Source organism: Ovis aries, chromosome 1, assembly GCF_016772045.2.
Source record: "Ovis aries strain OAR_USU_Benz2616 breed Rambouillet chromosome 1, ARS-UI_Ramb_v3.0, whole genome shotgun sequence".
Taxonomy (NCBI): domain Eukaryota; kingdom Metazoa; phylum Chordata; class Mammalia; order Artiodactyla; family Bovidae; genus Ovis; species Ovis aries.
The window spans coordinates 19,289,007-19,308,183 of NC_056054.1; the positions used below are offsets into that span (position 1 = coordinate 19,289,007).

A 19,177-nucleotide genomic window follows, 5' to 3' on the forward strand; every position below is an offset into this window, starting at 1 on the left:
TTATCTCTCTAAAAGCTGATTTTGACTCTCTCCAAGCATCAGAGGAAAGAAGAGGCAGGGAGAAAGATCTGACCTTAAGCTAAAGAAGCATTCCTTCCTACAATCAGAGTTTACATGGATAGGGATGTTTCTAGATGAATAGAGCTCCTCAACCCTGTGCCTATAAGCAAAGGCTAGGGGAGCATTGGCTGGGCAAAGTGGCAAGGGTGGGAGTTTAGGAATCCCATGAAGTGCACTAGGCAAACTTCAGGCCCCTTCCTAGCACAGTGAGCTCTGGTTACCATCAGGGACAGAGTTTAGGCTCCCAGGGGGCCCCCAAGTCAGTATAGCCAGTGCTAGATCCACGTGTGCTTGTGTATTGAGGGCACACAATTTGAAGGGCATTTTGGAGGGGGAAAGCTCAGAATCTGCTAGACTCACAGCAGCCAGTGAGGTTAGCCGAGTGAGGAGTGAGACCTGAACTGGGAGAATGTAGAGTCCAGGAATACTGAAGCAGAATGGACAGGACTTGGTGGTTAAATGAATGTGGGAGGGGGAGTAAAGCAAGGAACGGGCCGAGGGCAAAGTGAAGGTTGCTGGCTTGAGTGACCAAGTCTTTCACTGAGAAGAGCACTGGGTCTTTGCTGTCGCACATGGACTTTCTCTCGTGGCGAGCAGGGGCTGCTCTCTAGCCGTGCACAGGCTTCTCATCGCAGTGGCTCCTCTTGTTGCTGAGCTGGGCTCTAGGGCACATGGGCTCAGTAGTTGTGGTGCACAGGCTTGGTTGCTCACCAGCATATGGGATCTTTCCAGACCAGGGATCAAACCTGTGTCCCCTGCCTTGGCAGGTGGATTCTTAACCACTGGACCACCAATGAAGTCCAAGTATTCGATTCTAGATGGTTGAGTTTGAGATTCTTGTAGGACATTCAGGCATTGGTGTCCATTAAGTATTTGGCTATAGGGGTCTGGAGAACATGGGAGGGATCTGGGGCAGAGAAATGGATGTCAGCAGGGCACAGGTGGGAGTGAGAGCCAGTAAGAATACACAAGATGGTCCCATAGGCAGAGAGAGGAGAGGAGAGGCCATGGAAAGGAGCATGGGGAAAAGAGAGGGGCTGGGAGAGAATGCTACCCTGGTCCTTTTCGGTCTTTCCCACCCAACTGTGAGTACCTCAGGGCAGGGACTAGATCTGTGTCCCCACTGCTGTGCACTAGGCCTGGTTCAGCACAGACATCAGACAATGTTTGTTGAATGACTGCAGGAATGATCCCTTTTCTCCCTCTTTTCTTCCTTCTGCTTTGGAAAGTGTGAAAGCAGCGAGGAAAGGAGTGACAGAGGCGGCCCTGGATATTCCGGGTGACGCTATGATTAAACCAAGACCTGCTTCACTAACGTGTGAAATGAAGTGATCAAGGTTTGATTGCACAGAGCATTGATTGTGTCCCGATAGATTTCCGAGAGGGGCAGCTGGCTGAGGAGGTGCTGTGCACGGCCACAGCCTCTGGAGCCGCAAAGCGGAATAATGTTCATGGGCTCTGAGACCCTCAGGCTCACCCTTCCTCCAGGCCAAGAAGCCCTAGGAGGCAGCAGAGGCTTGGGGTGGAGGATTGGGATGTGGCGTTTCTCTCCATGTATAGCCCAGCTTATATGTCTGTCTCTCCTTCTCTCACCAGGTAAGAAAAAGGCAGCAGCACTGTTTGACAGCCAGGCCCCTATTTGCCCCATCTGTCAGGTCCTGCTGAGGCCCAGCGAGCTACAGGAGCATATGGAGCAAGAACTAGAGCAGCTGGCCCAGCTGCCCGCCAGGTAAGCCACCTGCCAGAGGCCTCCACTCAGGGTTCTGGCTACCAGGTCCCAGCCTCTCACAGGCAGCAAGACCCTGCTGCCATTCTCCACCTGGCTTTCAGCCCTCAGCTCCTCCGGCTGAATGGTGCTGCCTTTCTCTTCTTGCTCTGTTTCTGGAGATGTGAGGAGAGTGAGCCTTACGTCTCAAAAAGGCACAAGAGGACCTGGAAAGGGGAGGAGCCTCAGAGCAGGGTGATGGAAGCAGGGACTGGGACTGGCAGCTCCCCAAGAAGTGCAGCCTGGGGTTGCCATCCACCTTCCCTATGACTCTCAAGGTGTGAAAGGTGACAACCTTGAGACCGTGCTCAGGCGTGTCTCCCTTGCTCCACCCCATCCTCCTTGTCCCTGCCTGAAGGACCGGGTGGAGCCTCCTCCCAGAAGAGCCAAGGTTGTCAAAGGGAGCAGAGAAACAAATTACCCCAAAGCTTAGGGGTTTAAAGCAACCATTTCATGATGCTTATGGTCTGTGGGGGTCAGGAATTCAGACAGAACACAGAGCGGGTGGCTTGTGTCTGCTTCACCCTGTCTGGGGCCCCAGCTGGGAAAGCTTGGTGGCTGGGAGCGGGGATCACCTGGCTCCTTCATTCACACGTCTGGTGGTTGATGTTGGCTGTCAGCAGGGACCTCAGCTGGGGCTGTAACCAAAGCACCTACATATGGCTGCTCCTTGTGGCCTGTGAGCATGATAGCTCACAGTGTGGTAGCTGAAGGCATGAACGCAAAATGTTCCAGCCAGTGAGATTGAAGCTGGATCACCTTTTATTAACCTAACCTCAGAAATCACTTAATATCACTTCTGCTATACTCTCTTGGCAGTATTAACCTACCCAGATTTTAGGGACGGGGACATGTACCCCACCTTTAGATGGAGAAGGGGCAAGCTCCTCTTACAGAAGAGCATGTGGGCTCTAGCCACTCTGGGAAATACAGTCAGCCACTGGGAATAGCCTGCCCCACGATTCCCAGTCCACAAACCTGGATCAGTTCAAGTCAGCAGACTTGACTGATCCTCCTTCCTCTACCTTCTCACATAACCCCCCATGCAGGGTGCAGGGGCCCAGAGGTGAACCAGAAATCGTCCCATGTAAGTTGGTATAGCCACTATGGAGAACAGTATGGAAATTCCTCAGAAAACTAAAAATAGGATTACCATATGATCCAGCAATGCCACTCTTGGGCATATACCCAGATAAAACTATAATTCAAAAAGGTACCTGCACCCCGAGGTTCATGGCACCACTATCACAATAGGCAAACCACGGAAGCAACCTAAACGTCCAGCGAGAGATGGATAAAGAAGAGGCAGTGCATATACACAGTGGAATGCTGCTGAGTCATAAAAAGGAACAAAGTAATGCCATTTGCAGCAATACAGAGGCAACCAGAGATATCATACCAAGTGAAGTTAGAAAGACAAATACCATATGATGCCCCTTATATGTGGAACCTAAAATATGGAACAAATGAACTTATCCACAAAACAGAAACAGACTCACAGAGAGAGCAGGCTTGCGATTGCCAAGGAGGAGGGAGGGAAAGGGACAGACCTGGAATTTGGGGTTGGTAGATGCAAACTATTACATTTAGAATGGATAAACAACAAGGTCCTACTGTATAGCACAGGGAACTATATTCAATCTCCTGGAGTAAATCATAATGGAAAAGAATATTAAAAAAGGATGTGTGTGTGTATATAACTGATTCACTGTGCTGCCCAGCAGACTATATGGTGTACAGCGTGTATTGGCACAATGTTGCAAATCAACTATACTTCAATTTAAAAGAAAGAAAAAAATGGTCCCACCCTCAGGAGCTCCTGATAGGAGTAAGGAGAGCCAGGCATTAGCAACCTTGAGGGACGGAGACCGCTCTATGGGACAGACAGGAGCTGTGGGTTCAGAAGGTACTGAACCCAGCACAGAGCAGAGAAGGCCTCCTGAGGGAGGTGAGGCTTGGGCTGAACTGAAGGCCAAAACACTACTTATCTATTGCTGTGTTACAAATCCTCCCCAAACATCATGGCTTAAAAACAGCAAACGCTTAATATTTCACAGTTTCTGGGGGTCATCAATTCAGACACTGCTTAGTTGGATAGTTGTGAGGGGTTGTGGCTTTTATCTCAGGCTCTCATGAGACTGCAGCCAGGATGTCAGCCAAGGCTGCAGTCGTCTGAAGGCTCCACTGGGGCTGCAGGACCCCTTTCCAGGATGGTTCACTCGCACAGCTGTTGGCAGGAGGCCTCAACATGCAGGACTCTCCATAGGGTTGCTACAGTTTCCCTGAGACATGGCGGTTGACTTCCCACAGAGGAGGTGATCCAAGAGAGAGGCTAGAGAGGGAGCCACAATGCCTTTTATGATCTAGTCTAGGAAGTCATACACTATGGCTTCTAATATATTTTATTCTACTCACTAGAAGCAGGTCAGCAAGTCCAGCCCACACTCCACAGAGGGGAATTAAACACTGTAAGCTCTACCTCTTGAAGGGAAGTAAAGTGAAAGTTGCTCAGTCGTGTCCGATTCTTTGAGACCCCACAGACTATACAGTCCATGGGCTTCTCCAGGCCAGAATACTGGAGTGGGTAGCATTCCCTTCTCCAGGGGATCTTCCCAACCCAGGGACTGAACCCAGGTCTCCCTCGTTGCTAGCAGATTCCTTAACAGCTGAGCTACCAGGGAAGCCTTGAAGGGAAGAGTACCAAAGAATTTGTGCGAATACTGAAAACTACCACAGAAGACTGTACTAATGATGATAATAATAGTCTTGTTGAATGCTGTGTGCCAAGAACTTTATACTAATTTATTCAGTCTTCACAACAACCACTGGTATGTGTGTGTGTGTGCACACGCGTGCTAAGTTCCTTCAGTCCTGTCCGATTTTTTGTGACCCCATGGACTGTAGCCCACCGGGCTCCTCTGTCCATGGAGTTTTCCCAGGCAGGAATACTGGAGCAGATTGCCATTTCCTACTCCAGGGGATCTTCCCAACCCAGGGCTCGAACCTGCCTCTCTTGCGTCTCCTGCATCAGCAGGCAGATTCTTTACTGCACCTCCTGGGAAGGGCTACCACTGGGGTAGGTAATAATTATTAACTCCATTTTACAGACGAGGAAACTGAGATACAGAGAGGTTAAGTGACTTCTCTAAGGTTGCACAGCCTGTAAAGTGGCAAAGATAAAGGGTCAAAACTAAGCCCATACTTTTAACCACTCCCCTTTCCCTCAGCAACACACACCCAGGACTAGCCTAGAACAGAGAGCGGAAGCAACATCCTTCTACAGCTGAGTTCCATACCTTGGCTGTGCAGGAGTGCTTCTGGGTGGAGGACTTCTCAACAGAAACTGAGAACAGAGGCAAAGATGGAGGGACACCCACCCCCGCCCCCCACCCCGCGCAAGAGTCTGGAGAGTCGGGGCCCGAGCTCTCTTTCTGCCTCCTCACTGCTGGCCACACCACAGCCTAGCCCCTGTGGCCCCATCCACGCACTGCCCAGGGCATCCACTTGTGCCCACAGAAGTGTTCCACCCCCACCCGTGACCCTCCGGCAATCCCTCCTGCCCCACAGCCTCTCAGAGGGTCCCCTACTTTCAAACCTTTTGGCCCTGGTGCATTTCTCCGCTCCCCGCCCCCCAGCCTTCACGGGTGCCCCACGCCCTTACTTCTGTGCCCCTCGTGTCCAGGCCCAGCCCAGCACCCCCTAACCCCTGGTACGTTTCCCCCCCTCCTCAACCCGGTGTCTGACAGCCGGACAGCGGGATCTGCACAGCAAGTGAAATTCCCGTCGGATCGATAAAGCCGAAGCGCTGGCGGCGACGGGTCGATGGTTTTATCTGTCTCGGCCCCGCCGCGCCCGGCGCGCTGACAGTCCGACCGGCCGGCAAAGGCGTTCAAGGGCAGCCGCGCCCGCCGCCCCCTCCCCTCGCCTATACGCCCCCCCTCCCTGCTGCCGCTGCGCCCACCGGACTGCAGGCTGGACCTCCCCGCCGCCGCCCTCGTGATTTATCTGGGTTTTTAATTGGAAAAAATTTGCGAATTAATTGATTTCAGGAACTTGCCAATTAACATTGTAATTGGGTGCGTGATAAATTCCCAAGGAGCGTGTCAGCTCCCTCCGGGCTGAGGGCCGTGGTGCCCGGGTGGGCGGGAAGGGCCCCCAGCCTTGGCTGCCCTTGCCCCGCCCCTGCCCGCTTTCCGGGAGACCGGAGCGGAGGAGAGGAGGTTGCGAGGGCTCGGAGACCCCCTCCCTCCTCTTCCCCACCTCAGTTCCGACCTGACAGGGGCCTTTGACCAGGTTATTTCACAGACGGGGAAACCGAGTCCTGCGGGAGGGCAGAGCCTGTGCGCGCATCGCTCAGAGTGTTCTGGGCAGAACCCAGGTGAGGGCGTCCCCAGCCACTGTGGCCTCCCCAGCTCTCTAGTCCGCCCCTCTGTCCCCTTCTCGGCTCCCGGCTCCCGTCCTTTCTTTCCTCTCCTCTCCTCTCCAGCTGTCCCCTCCCCCTCTCACCCTCCTCTGCCTCCTTTGCCCCCACCCCCTTCCCTCAGCCTGGCCAGCTCCCGAGTCTGTGGATGCTGCTGCCAGGGTGCCCGTCCTTCCATCGCCCTCCCACAGGGTCAGTCCCAGAGACGCTCCTCTGGGTGGGCCTGGTTTGCGCTCTCTGCCCCCTTCTGCCCAACAGCACAGAGCATGCCCCCCACAAAGCACACTGCTGTTTTAGACACACCTAAGGGCTCACACTGGTTGGGCTTCCCTGGTGGCTCAGCTGGTAGAGTCCACCTGCAATGCTGGAGACCTGGGTTCGATCCCTGGGTTGGGAAGATCCCCTGGAGAAGGGAATGGCTACACAGTCCAGTATTCTGGCCTGGAGAATTCCATGGACTGTATAGTCCACGGGGTCACAGGGACACGACTGAGTGTCCCAAACTAGGGCTGGCTGGTTTTCACAGACACCAACACAAATGTATGTAGACAACATACAGGCACACACCCTCCCCCATTCCAACACATATACATGTGCTCACACCTACCCCCTCAAAGAACCACTTCCCACGGATGCTCATCCCCACAGGCACACAGGCAGATAGACCCAGGAAGAGGAGTCAGAACTTCTGCTGGCAAAGCACTCACACTTCTCAAAACACTTGTACATTCGAGATCAGAAGCCGTGCCCCCACACACTCCCTCACCTCATCCTCTCTCTTTACCCCTCTCAGTCCTGCACAGGCATTCCAGCTGACCCCAGGATTCAGCTAGCTGGACCAAGAACAGCAAAGTTAGATTGGGGACAGATAGTAGAGAGCCTTCAGTGCCGGAGGGTCACCTTAGGGTGGGGGAATTAGATCATCTGTGAGCTGGAGAAGCTTAATCAGAGAGCTGAGCTGTAGGAGAATCGCTGTGGAGGTGGCATGGAGCAGAATTTGGGGGAAGAAGCAAGGAAGCAAGTGAGGAAGTTAGGCAGGGTCCAGGGGACAGATCGTGAGGCTCACCTAGGACAATGGCAGTGGGAACAGAGAAGAGAGGGAATGGTGAGAGACTGGTGGGGGACTAAGCAAGAGAACTCAGCTGATTACTTGTGGGGCACTTACTGACTTCGCTTTCTGACCTGACTCACAGGAATGGTGTCGATGGTAGCGAAGCAGGTATCGGAGGGAAGGAGAAGACTGTAGACAGAGCTCTGGGTGCCCTGAGCTTTCTCTGGGATGGTGATAGTGTGGGGAGTGGACGTGGACAGACAGACAGACAGGCAGGAACATAGATGGGAGCTGGAGATTGATGGGCAGGTTGGACAGTGGTCCCCAAACTTCTCTGTGGCCCTCAGACAGGAGTTTCTACCCAGAAATAGAAAAAAACCTTAGACTCTTTCAGAGATCACAGAGAGCTGAAACTGAGACTTGGCTTGGAGGGCCCTGAGCTCGGAGACCTTTTTCTGGTGGCTTCCTCAGCCACTCTGAGATCTGGTTTAGTCAGTGTTTTAAAGGGGCTGGAAGGAGCCAGAGGGAGGCTGGGTGACTCTAGAGGAGAGGCGGGGTGTGGAGATGGCAGTGCCCCCACCCCCACTTAAGCCTTATTTAAGGCCGGCCTCGGTGTTTGGTTGGGTAATGAACTAGATAAACAATTCCCCAAATAGATTAAAACGAAGTGTAACTTACAAAGGCGGCTGGTGATGATGGTTTATTCCCGGGCAGCATACCATTTCTTTATTTCCAAGGATAATTCAGTGTAAATCACCTTAATTAAAAGTGTCAGCCCAGCCCATGAATATTGTACTTAGGAACGCGTTTCCTGGGTCCCAGTTATAATTTAAAACCCATGGATCACTAGGCAGCGAGTGACTGAGAAGGGAGGAAATCGTTGGGGGCGGGCTGCGGAAACTGGGAGGGACGAAGGCAGAGCCGAGTGGATGGGCTGGGCGGGAGCCTGGCTGACAGCCGCTCGGGGCTCGGGGCTCGGCGCTCTCCTCTCCAAGGTGGGCCCCTCACCAGACTCCTCTCTCTGGGGGAAGCAAGCACACTTGGAGGTGATCAGGTTGTTGGAGGAAAGGTAGGGAGGGCGGGGGGAGGGAGGTGCTTGCTCAGGGAGAGGGAAGGAGTCTGACCAGTCCAACTGGAGGGAAGGTGGAGAGGATTGTAGGAAAAGATCCAGAGGACTAGCCAAGGGAGAAGCTGGACATCCTGGCCCTGAATGTCTTCATTTCTGTTCACCGGCAGAGTAAACAAAAGCTGAGTCAGCAGAGCCCTCCCCAAAGTGGAGAGAGTAAAAGAACTCAGAGCTCAGCCCTCCATCCTGAGTGTCTTTAGGAGGCAGTGGGGCCAACAGAAAAGTAGCACTCTGGACGCTTGTCAGATAGGAACGCAAATCCCAAACCCTGCCTGGGCTGTGTGAGCAGTGAGGTGTCCCCCGGCCCACCAGTCAACTCTAAAGTTTTTGTGAAGATCAAAGCGATGACACACTTGAAGTTCCTAGCCCATGCCTGTCGCGTGTGGTGGGTGCACAACAATTGTCCAGTCTTTCCTTTTCCATTTCACCCTGATTCTGCTCAGAACGCACTCAGACCTCAGTCCAGGGGCCTGGTGGGAACAGTGTCATATAGTTCCCTCATTTCTCTACCTGTAGGTCCCGGAACGGTGCTGGTAGCCGGGCAACAACAGCACCTGGTAACAGAGTGAAGGGAAGATAACAGTAACAGGCTCACATCTAGTTGTTCTTAACGGCAGCTCAGTTTCCTCTCTGTATCCCTTGCGCCCGGATCAGGAGCAGGAACATGGGAACCATTTATGAACAAAATGCCACTGAATGGAACCCAGTTTGGTGGTCTTTTCCTGTCTGTGATGCCCCCACTGTGTGATCAGACAGGCACACAGCTGGTTTTTAAAATATTTTTAATATTTTGGCCACATCATGTGCCATGCAGGATCTTAGTTCCCTGACCAGAAATCAAACCCATGCCCCCTGTACCCCCACTCAGATCTTAGTCTCAGCCTGCTGCCAAGCTACCGGCCCCTTCACTATGACGTACGTCTGCTTCTGTGGGTGTGTCCATGTACGGCTGCATTTGTGGGTACCTGAGTGTTGGGCATGTGTCAGCACACGTGGGTGTCTGTACCTGTGCATGCTTGTGTGAAGGTGGGCACGCGAGCAGCTCCTCATCCAGGCCTGGGTGACAGTTGTGAATGTCTTTAAGGACACGGCCCTGGGAACGCGATTCTGCCCGCGCCTCTGGGTGCATGTCTGAACCTCGGTGTGACCACACGTTGACAGAATCACAGAGACAATGGATATGCGCATATCCGCCTTTACACCAGGGTTTCTCAACCTCAGCACTATTAACATTTGGGCTGGGTAGTTTTTTGTTGTGAGGGGCTATCCAGTACCCTCTAGGATGGTTAATCCCTTGTACCTGCTACATGCCAGGAGAAAACTGCCCGCTCCCAGCTGTGACGATCAAAAACGTCTCCAAGTGTTGCCAGTTGTCCTCTGGGGGGTAAAATGGCCCTGGATGGAGAACTACTTTATCCAGAGCTGCCTATGCCTTCGCTCACACATTAGGTGTGTTTATGCCTATCCCTGTGGGTGTTCCCTGTCCACACAGCTTGTGTGGGCCCTGGGTGTCTGCCCTGGCTCTGTCTTTTGTGCTGTATGGATCTCTTGGGTGTGCTCTACCTAGACTGCTTGTATGTGCATGGGAACCCTATGGGAACCGGCTGTTTCTGCCTCCTGCCGTGTTCCAGCCGGCGCCTGTGTGTGTGCATGTTGTGTGCATGTGCTAGCACGTGCGTGAATGTGTGAGCACAGATGTGGTGAGCATAGAGGGGGCAGCAGGGCGGGAGGGACAGGAACAGGGATATTAATGTTTCTGAAGTGGATCTGATTTGATACGTCTTGTTCCATTGTCAGCATCTGTTTAGCGGGGATTTGTAATACTTTGTGGCTCTGGATCACTCATGCTTAGCGCTGGGATGTGGCCTTGCATACCAATTTTGTTATTAAACACAGTCCTCGCCTCCCCCACAGCCCATCCATCACCTCCCCCACCCCAGCCCCCGCCTGCTCCGAGCCACCCACCATATTTCAGGGCCCAGCTCCCGCCCGCCTGCCGCGCCCGATGCCGGAGGGCCTGGGGCTGACAAATTGAATCAGGAGGAGATCATTCCTGGCCTAACGCAGTTTGCAGCATGTTGGAGGGAGAAGTGACAAGAGCCATGGCAGTTCCATCACCCCCCTCCCATAGGAGCTGAGTGCAGGCTGGGGACAGGGGGTGGAGGGGAGGGGTAGGACAGGCGCAATCCTCAGGGCTGAGAGCATGGGTCAGGTGAAGCCCCTTCCCTCAGATCCACAAGGCAGCCTGCCACGCCTTGTGTCTGCCCCCCGCCCGGGAGCCAACTCTGGCCCCTGGCCCCTGATGGAGGCTGAGCTGGCTGGGTTGGGCTTGGCTGAGCTGAGCCGGGCAACACGGGCTGTCTTCTCCCCCTGGGGTCTTCTTGCTGTTCTCTTGCATGCCCTGGGCAGCAAGTGGAATGGTCACCCTGTTCTCTTCTTTCTTGGCAGCAAGAATTCCCTTCTGAAGGATGCCATGGCTCCAGGCACCCCCAAGGTAGGTGGACAATTGTGTGCTTTTTCCCACCCCTCCTAATGTCGGCCCACCCAGAACTGGTTCCTGAGAAGAAGGAGCTCTTCTTGGATCCCCAGCTGTTTTCAGGGTTTGATCGTCAGCCTGGGGTCTCGGGCTGCCCCGTGCACTCGAGCACATGCGTGCAGTCTGAGTGGGAGCTAGAGTGTGCTCATCTGACTCCCTCCTCTTCCAGACAGGATGGGGTCAAAGCCAAGAATGAACCGGGGGAGTGGGGGAACCAGACACTAAGTCTGGAGAGACTCAAAAGGAGGAAGGTGAGCTGCAGCAGGTAAAGAAAAATATAGACATGCAGGTCAAGACAGCTAGTGCAAGGCCTTAGAAAGCCAGCCCATGGGATGAGAGCATGTGCTTTGTCCTGAGGGCAGCAGGGGGCCAGAGAGGATGTGGGGCTCATTTGAGACCATCTGACTCTCTGAACAGACACTATGAAAGGGAAGCTTGAAAGCATCAGATGGAGAAAGGAAGAGTGAAGGACAGTGGCTCAAAAGAGGGGCCAGAGGCCTCAGCAGGATGGCATGACTTGAACCGAGAACTCTTATAGGTGGCCACAGAGGTAGACAGTACTGCGTCCCCAAGGGGGATGATGTTTTGAAGCAGTGGGGACCTGGGGAGGAAGACTAAACCGTTACTCAGAGTGTCCTCTTTCCCCCACCCCTCAGTACAGTGACATCCTGTCTTAATAAATTCTCACAATGACTTGTAAAGGCAGGTATCCTCAGCCCTTTCTATAGGGAGTGAGGAATGAGTGCTGAATGGATGAAACTTACTTTCTGGCTGTGCCGCAGGGCTTGTAGGATCTTAGTTCCCCTACCAGGGGATGAACCTGCACCCTTGGCAATGAAAGTGCAGAGACTAAACCACTGGTCTGCCAGGGAATTCCTCAGAATGGATGAAATCAGTCAGTGAATGTGTGTGGCGTGATTAGAGCAGAAGCCAGGAGTCTGGGACTCCTGTGGGGGTGGGGTCAAGAGAAGGCCCCAGAGCCAGGGAAGGAGCAGAAGAGGAATAGTGATGAGTGAGGAGGGGCACAGGAGAGCATGGTGTCCTGGGGTCCTAAGGGAAAAAAACCCCAAACTGCCGGGGGTAGTCAGATGCCAAACAGGAGGGCTGGAGAAGGAGGCTGTCATATTTAGATGTCTTATAGGCACCGGTGACCTCTAAGAGGGCACTTGTGGGAAAAGGAACCAGAGTGACAGTACTACTTCCAGGGGGTTGGCCCGTCTCCCCTGCCGGCCTGTCTAAAGGAGTGAACTATGCACCTTCATGCACTCAACACAGCAAGGTGGACAGAGGAGGGGCAGGGGACCTAGCCCAGCCCTGGACAGATACAGGCCCTGGCCAAGAAAGCAGAGCCCTCCCAGCCCTAAAGGGAAAAGATGTGGGGGGAGAAGTCACACTGGCTAAGCCTGGCCCAGCCTGCAGTCTTCAATGGCTGTGGTTAAGGAAGACAGGTCACCAGGTCAGGCACAACCGCTGACCTGACACCTAAGCGCGGCTGGCAGGGCTGGGGACTTGACCCCAGTGAGGCCTGTGTTCAAAGCACAAACACAGACACAGACCACATCCATACTTGGCTCCCCACATGCACCGATGCACACCCACTCACCTACCCCTAGCCCATCAGAATACTTACACAGGAAATCTTAAACCTGTGCAGATTCCTGCAACCAGCGACGTGTGGATTATTGATAATCAGATTTGGAGGCAATGGCCACCACTTACTCACTTCTAGATATAAGTTCATGCCCCAAAGCTGAGCGTTTCAGGGTCTGTCTTCTGCCTTGACCCAGGCTTTAGGGAAGCAGGTCATGGGTGGAAGAAGCACAAGGTATAAGGTTCAAGCAAGAGACTGAGAGGACAGGGAGAAGGAGGGAGGGAGGAGGAGGAGAGGGCGAGGGGGCCTCAGACAAGATTGATGGCCTCGTTGCCATTAAGAAAAAAATTAGCCGGTGGCGGCTATCATATTAAAGGGTGAAGAAGCCGTGAATTATTTTCTTAAAGATCTTATCGCTTACAATGATAATTTTACCTTCCAAAAGGCCACTTTTAATGAGGCGAAGAGCCAGGCAAAAAGTCATGATTTAATGCCGGGATTTTTTTTTCAAAACACATTTTACTGCTTTTTGGTCCATGTTTAAAAAGCGCCAGTGACCTTTTTTTATTCCGTTTGCCCCAGGTGTAATTCTGAGGCCTCTCAGGGCTTCTAACCTAGAGAGAATGAGAGAGAGCGCGCGCAAGCAAACGAGCTCAAGCTTTCTCCTGATGGAGGGGCGGGGGCCCCACGATGTCGTCCCTCCTCAGCATCCTCCTTGGGACCAGAGGAGGAGGAGGACATTGCCTGAAAGCCCACCTCTTCTCTGAGCTGGGAGCTGAGGCACTCACTAGGCCTCCCACTGGGCCAGGGTGGGTGAGGAAGGGGCTCCGAGTTGCAGGGAATCCCACCCCAGACCCTGCCGGCCTCCTCCCCGATCCAGCTCCTGGGCTGAGGCCGAGTCAGGGAGCCCTGCCAGACCAGCAGCTGCCCCCTCCCCTCCCAGGGCCCTCAGGCGTGAGGATGTGCAGCGTGGCCACCGCATGCGGGTCACATCCTAAGGCTCAGTCGGAGATGAAGGATAAATGGCTGCTCCATCTTTCCCAGATTGCTTTCTTTGGGCTGTCACTGGCGATTTGGCATGGTTTTCTAGGCTGGGGAGGCCTCCGAGGGAATTGTATGCTTCCGGCTAAGAGCTGTGCAGGCTGGAGAAGGTGGTGGTGGGGGGGGCGGTGTGGGAAGTATGGATTGTTTTCAGGCCTCCAGGCCCCCAGTTTGCAGCTGAACAGGCCTTGGCACAAGCCAGCAAGAGCAGGCTGAACGTGCCATGTGGTATTTAGAATTGCGGAGCTCGCGCAATTTAAAGCAGACAGTTTATTAATCTAAACTGCGGGCGTATGTAGAAGAGGCCGTGCAGGATTGACACGGGGGGGATTAGTTTTGCTGTGGTTTTTGCTGGGGTCGCCACCACAGCGCAGGGAGAAGTGGAGCCGGCGCACATCCCTAGCTGCATGGCGGAAACTCATACATACTATTTAATTTACTGTCTCCATAGCAGGGCTGCCACCAGCCTATATTAGGAGCAAGCAGAGTGGCAGGGATGTGGCTCTACCCCAACCCTTCAGGGTCCCAGAGTCTCTGCTCCCTACGGGAGAACAAAGCCTATATAGCCCCAGCCCCCTGGGAAGCCTGCCCCACGGGGACAGAGATTAGTTGGGGTGGAGGAGACTGGACCCTCTCCAGGGGCTTCCACCCATCCCCAGGATCAAGCCATCCTCTCCCACAACCAGACTCTGGGGTCTGACCGCATCCCTTTAGAATCTCAAGTGTAGCCTCCACCCCTCTGCCTCCTTTTCTCTGCCTCTCTCCTAAAAGCTCCATAGGACCGGACACCCTAGGGGATGGACTTTAGGTCTCACTCAGCCTGAGGCCATGTGTCCTTTTTCTTCTTTCAGTCCCTCTTGTTGTCTGCTTCCATCAAGAGGGAAGGAGAGTCTCCAACGGCATCACCACACTCATCAGCCACCGATGACCTGCACCACTCAGACAGATACCAGGTGAGCAGGGGCAGGCTGGGCACTTGGGTGAGTCCTTCAGAGTTAACCCACAGTTAACTCCTCCTACCCCCAGAAGACTGGGGGGGGGGAGGGGGGAGGACTGAACTATATTTGGTTCCCCTTGCATCTAGTGACACTAAGTGAACCAGAAGGCACAGGTATCATAGAATGTGCCTTACACAGACGGACCTTAGGGAGAGATGCCAAGGTCATCTGGGCCTGGGTGGGCTCTTCTGAAGCATCCCAGCCATCTGCCCTCTAGGGTTCAGTGTCATCAAGGACCCAGGGATGTGGCCCAGCATCACCTAAAGACGTCACACTTCAAAAACCAGAATCCCCTGAGCAAAGAGCCATCAATTCTGCCAGACCATAGTGTTGGGCATTGGCGGGGGGTGGGTAGAATACTGCCTGTGAGTGCCTTGGGCAAACAGGATAAGAATAACCATACAATTCTCAAGCAGCAAAGCAGGAGGGGACTTAAGGGGAACATTCCAGCTTATCCAGACCTTCTTTGTGGAGGGAAGGAAAAAGGGCTTCCCTAGAAGCTTGTGTCTGAGAAGAGACAGAGCCCCACCTGCAGGAGCCCCAGTCAGAGGGTGTAACACAGAGCCTGCTCCAAGGAATATGTGCCTAAATGGCAGTGGGGCTTCTCATGGAGCCGTGATGTGAAAAGGGAAACGCAGCCCTGACTGATGCAAAGAGACAAGGCGGCAGGGACCTGTCATCTGGGGCACAGAACCAGGGTCACTGCTGGCACTCAGGAAGCCTTTCCTGGAATTTGAGGTCTTCTCTCTGGGTGCCTCTTCCTCCCCACTGACACAGCTTGGCATCAGAGTACAGAGCTTGGTTAGTGAAATACCACGTACAGACTGTACACCAGCTTCCACTGGCACCTCCTCTGTTCAATGCTTCTGCATGCGACTCAAAGTACAGAGCCCAAAGTTTCAGCTCTGGGGAGGGATCCCTACTCTTGTGAGCCCTAGTTTAAGAAAGGCAGTCAGTCCTCACCTAGACAATCCTGCTTCGAGATGGAGCAATAACCCAACTTGAGGGAATTCTGGGATAGGGAGATAGGGCTCCATCCGAGAATTCCACTCCCAAGGGAAACAGAACCCTGCCTTTGGAGGCTCTTCTCTCTACTTCAGCCACAGCATCAGCCCCACTATTTGCTGAATCAGGGAGAGTAACCATCAGGCACAGACATGGCATGCTAGACACAGGCTAGGTGTGCTAAGGAATGGCACCAAGGCCTCCAGGGCCATACACGTTATTTTAGATTCAACCTGTATTTCCAGCTTCCATTCCTAATACTGCCTTCTATGAATCCTGTGGTCTATGCTCGCCAGATTAATGCTAACCACTCCTTGGCTGTGCCATTCCTTTCTTGCCTCTGTGTGTTTTTACACATGCTGTTTTTAATGGGATTATTTTATCCCACCCTATCAAATTTCTATGTATTCTTCAACAAACTGCCCCCAATCTCCTCTGCTCTAGGAAGCCTTTCTGGATTAGCATTCTCTTCTCATGACCCCTGCATATCCCTGTCATTACTCTGATCATCCTATACTGTGATCACCCATTTAATGTTTCCATTATTTACAAGTATATAACAAGCCATCCCCAAACTTAGTGGCTTAGGACAACTTTGATTTCTCATGATTCTGTCAGTTGACTAGACCTTTCCTCATTCATGAAGCTCATTCAGCTGGAGGACTAGCTGGGCTGGAAAGTCCAAAATGGCCTCACCACATGTTGGGAGATCAGGGATCTTGATTTTCTTCCATATGGTCTATCATTCTCCAGTAGGTTAGACTGACTGCCTTACTTGGCAGTCTCAGGGTAGTGTCATGCCAAGAGGGTGAAGGCCAAAGCTGCAAGGGCTCGTGAGGCCTAGACTCTGGAACTCACCTATCACTTGGCAGAGCAAGTCACAGGGCTAATACATAATCAAGGGATGAGGAAATGCAGCTCATGATAGGAGGAACTGTGAAGAGTTGTGAACATACTTTATCTATCATGATGAGACTCACTGTTGTATTAGATTGGGGGGGGGGGCACGGCTCTCTAAGGCAAAAACGTCTTATCCTTCTTTACTCCCTAGCTTTACTCAACCATTTATCTAGTATTCATGCTCAGTTCAGTGTCCTTGCCTTCAAGGGGTTAATTTGCAGATAGATAATTTCTAAATACTTTAAATGCTATGATGGGAGTGTAAATAAGTTTCTAGGAGAGCACAGTGGAAAAAGAAAAATCAGAATAAGATTCACGGAGGAGGTAATGACTGAACAGAATGAGCAGGAGTTCACTTTGGTGGACAAGGAAGAAAAGATATTCCCCACCAAGGCAACAGAATGTGCAAAGGACACAGAGGTGTAACACAGAATGATGTATCTGGGGACCCACCAGCAGCTCAGTTTTGTTAGAATGAAAAACACAAGGGGAACTGGTAGAAGGTGAAGCTCGAATTCCCTGATCTATACACAATGCCTGGCATGTAGTAGTTGCTCAATTATATTGTTTAAAAAAATCATCAAACTTGGCTTTGAAATCAGAGGGGACTGGTTTCTGCTTTGGATTCCCATTTACTTAGCCCCTGCTGGGTTACCTAACCCTTTAACCATTACCTCACTTTACCCTCATAGCAACTGTGCAAGCTAGGATTCATTGCCCTATTTATTGCTAAGGAAACGGGCCTAGAGAGAAGTGACTTTTCTAAGCACACATATATGTTAAGAACCAAGTCAGGCTGAGTCTGTCTGGCCCTGAGTCCTAGATTGCTTCCCAGCCCTCCAGTTGGGCTCAGGAACTTCCCTCATAAACATCCTCCTCTCCTTCCTACAGATTTCTTCTGCATGCCAGACCCTGTGCTGGGTGACTGCATGGAGATGAGCTCCCAGGGAGAAGGGACAGGTCCAAACAATCAAAATATCCAAATTCAAAGTGAAGCCAAGGGACTGTGAAAACTAAAGAAGAAGCAACTAACCCAACATTGGGGGAAATGTGAAGTCTTCCCACCCAGAGTCCTGTAGCATGAACAACAGTTAACCAAGCAGGTTAACCGGTGCATGGAGAATATTCTACCCCAGAGTGCAGAGAATGGCGTGCTCAAAGAGCTACGTAGCTCTGCAAAGCTGAGTGTCAGGAAGGCAAAAGGAGAGAGCAGGAATGGTAGAAGAGAAGTCTGGAGAAGCAGGCAGAGCAGATCAGAGATGACCTGTATGCAGATCATCTCAGTGGAGAACCACTGAAAGATTTAAAAGGGAAGAAGGAAAGAGGGTCAATTTTGCACGATAGGAAGATCACACTGCATGTACTGTTAAGGATTGGGTACAGAGAAAAAAGCTGGAGATCAGAAAGCCAGATGGGTGACAGCTGCAAATTTAGAGAGCTCAGTAAGATTATGAACTACAGGAGTAAATCCAAGATAGGTATAGCGACTGAAGAAACACAGGGATGTCTTGCCTATGCCAAGTGCTGTGCCGAGCTCTGGGTTCACTCATGACTCACACAAGGTCCCGTCCCTGGAGTGGTTTGACAAAAATCTGTATAATAAGCCATACTAAGAGTAGAGATGAAGTAGAGAGGAAATGATATTTTTCAAACAGGTCTAGAAGGATACGTAGGAGATACACAGAGGTGGAGATGAGAAGGTTTAAAAGACCTTTAAAGGTAGACTCTCTGAGATGAGAGAATTGAGCGCGAGAAACTGAAGGAGGGTGGGATCAAGTACGACTCACTTCCAAGTTTCTGGTGTGGGCACACCAGAGTGGATGGTGGTATCCCGTTAGGAACTGAGAATCCTGGAGGAAAGCACTTGTTTGAGGGATGCTGGGTTCCAACTCGTGGGTGTGCGTTACCAGTAGCAGCTCCAGGGGTTGTCCAGAAAACAGCTGAAATGTCTGGAATCCTCTAGTGTCCAGACTGCTGAAATGCTAGGGACTGGGGGCTGAACAGTTGGGACTTACGGTGGCATGACCCGCGGCTATCAGGAAGTCCTACGCCACCTCCCCAGCAAAGGGGTAGCGGCGCGGGAGGCGGGAGCCGGGCGGGGCTCCGGGACGGAAGAAGCCCCGCGCTAGGAAGGGGCGTGGAGTTGGGTGGGAGGACCTCGCAGCCGCTAAAACCGGGGCGGGTTGGTTTTGGCGGGCGGTGGGAGGAACCCCTGGGCGGCCTCAGCCTGTTGCTGCCCGAGTGCGAGCAGCTGTTTCCTGGCAGACCCACCCCTCCAACCCCCACTTCTTGAACTTTCACCTGCGGCGCGCGACGGCGGCGGGTCACATGACCAAGGCCAACATGGCCGCCGCCGCCGCTGGGAGCTGAGGTGCCGCCGCCGCCGGGCAGCCGGGGGGAATCCGCCCGCATCGCCGCCCTCGCCGGCCGGGTGGCCGCGGGGCCCGGAGCGCCGGAGGCCGGGGCTGGGGCGGCACCGCGTGGCGGCCTCCGGGGCCCGCTAGAGCAGCCCCCGGCGGCTATGCCGAGGGCCCGGAGCGGCCGGCGGAGCAGGGGGGCCGGCGGGAGGGAGGAAGTAGGTTTGTTTACGGGCTGTTTGGGGCGGGGCAGGCCTGGACCGGGGTCCGGGGCTGGGGCGGGGGCTGGGATTCCCGGCCGCGCTGACGCTGTCTTCTCTTTTTTGC

General features: G+C 53.1%; 1 protein-coding gene and 1 long non-coding RNA gene across 18 annotated transcripts in view; one reads left to right on the forward strand and one right to left on the reverse strand.

Moving 5' to 3' along the window:
* Positions 1-18,887, reverse strand: part of LOC105607754 (uncharacterized) — a 48,039-nt gene extending 29,152 nt beyond the window's left edge. For both annotated transcript variants that reach the window (XR_001028529.5, XR_001028543.5), the window contains exon 1: positions 18,281-18,887. This is a non-coding gene — a long non-coding RNA (uncharacterized LOC105607754). The remainder of the gene's footprint in view (positions 1-18,280) is intronic.
* Positions 1-19,177, forward strand: part of RNF220 (ring finger protein 220) — a 269,444-nt gene that overhangs the window by 230,976 nt on the left and 19,291 nt on the right. For 15 of the 16 annotated variants that reach the window (XM_060402964.1, XM_027969098.2, XM_060402976.1 and 12 more), the window contains exons 3-5: positions 1,657-1,789; positions 10,871-10,916; positions 14,442-14,543. In XM_060402964.1, coding sequence (XP_060258947.1) covers positions 1,657-1,789; positions 10,871-10,916; positions 14,442-14,543 — 281 coding nt within the window. Of the gene's footprint in view, positions 1-1,656; positions 1,790-10,870; positions 10,917-14,441; positions 14,544-18,819; positions 19,069-19,177 lie in introns of those variants that run through there. The other variant, XM_042239976.2, reaches the window with a different exon arrangement.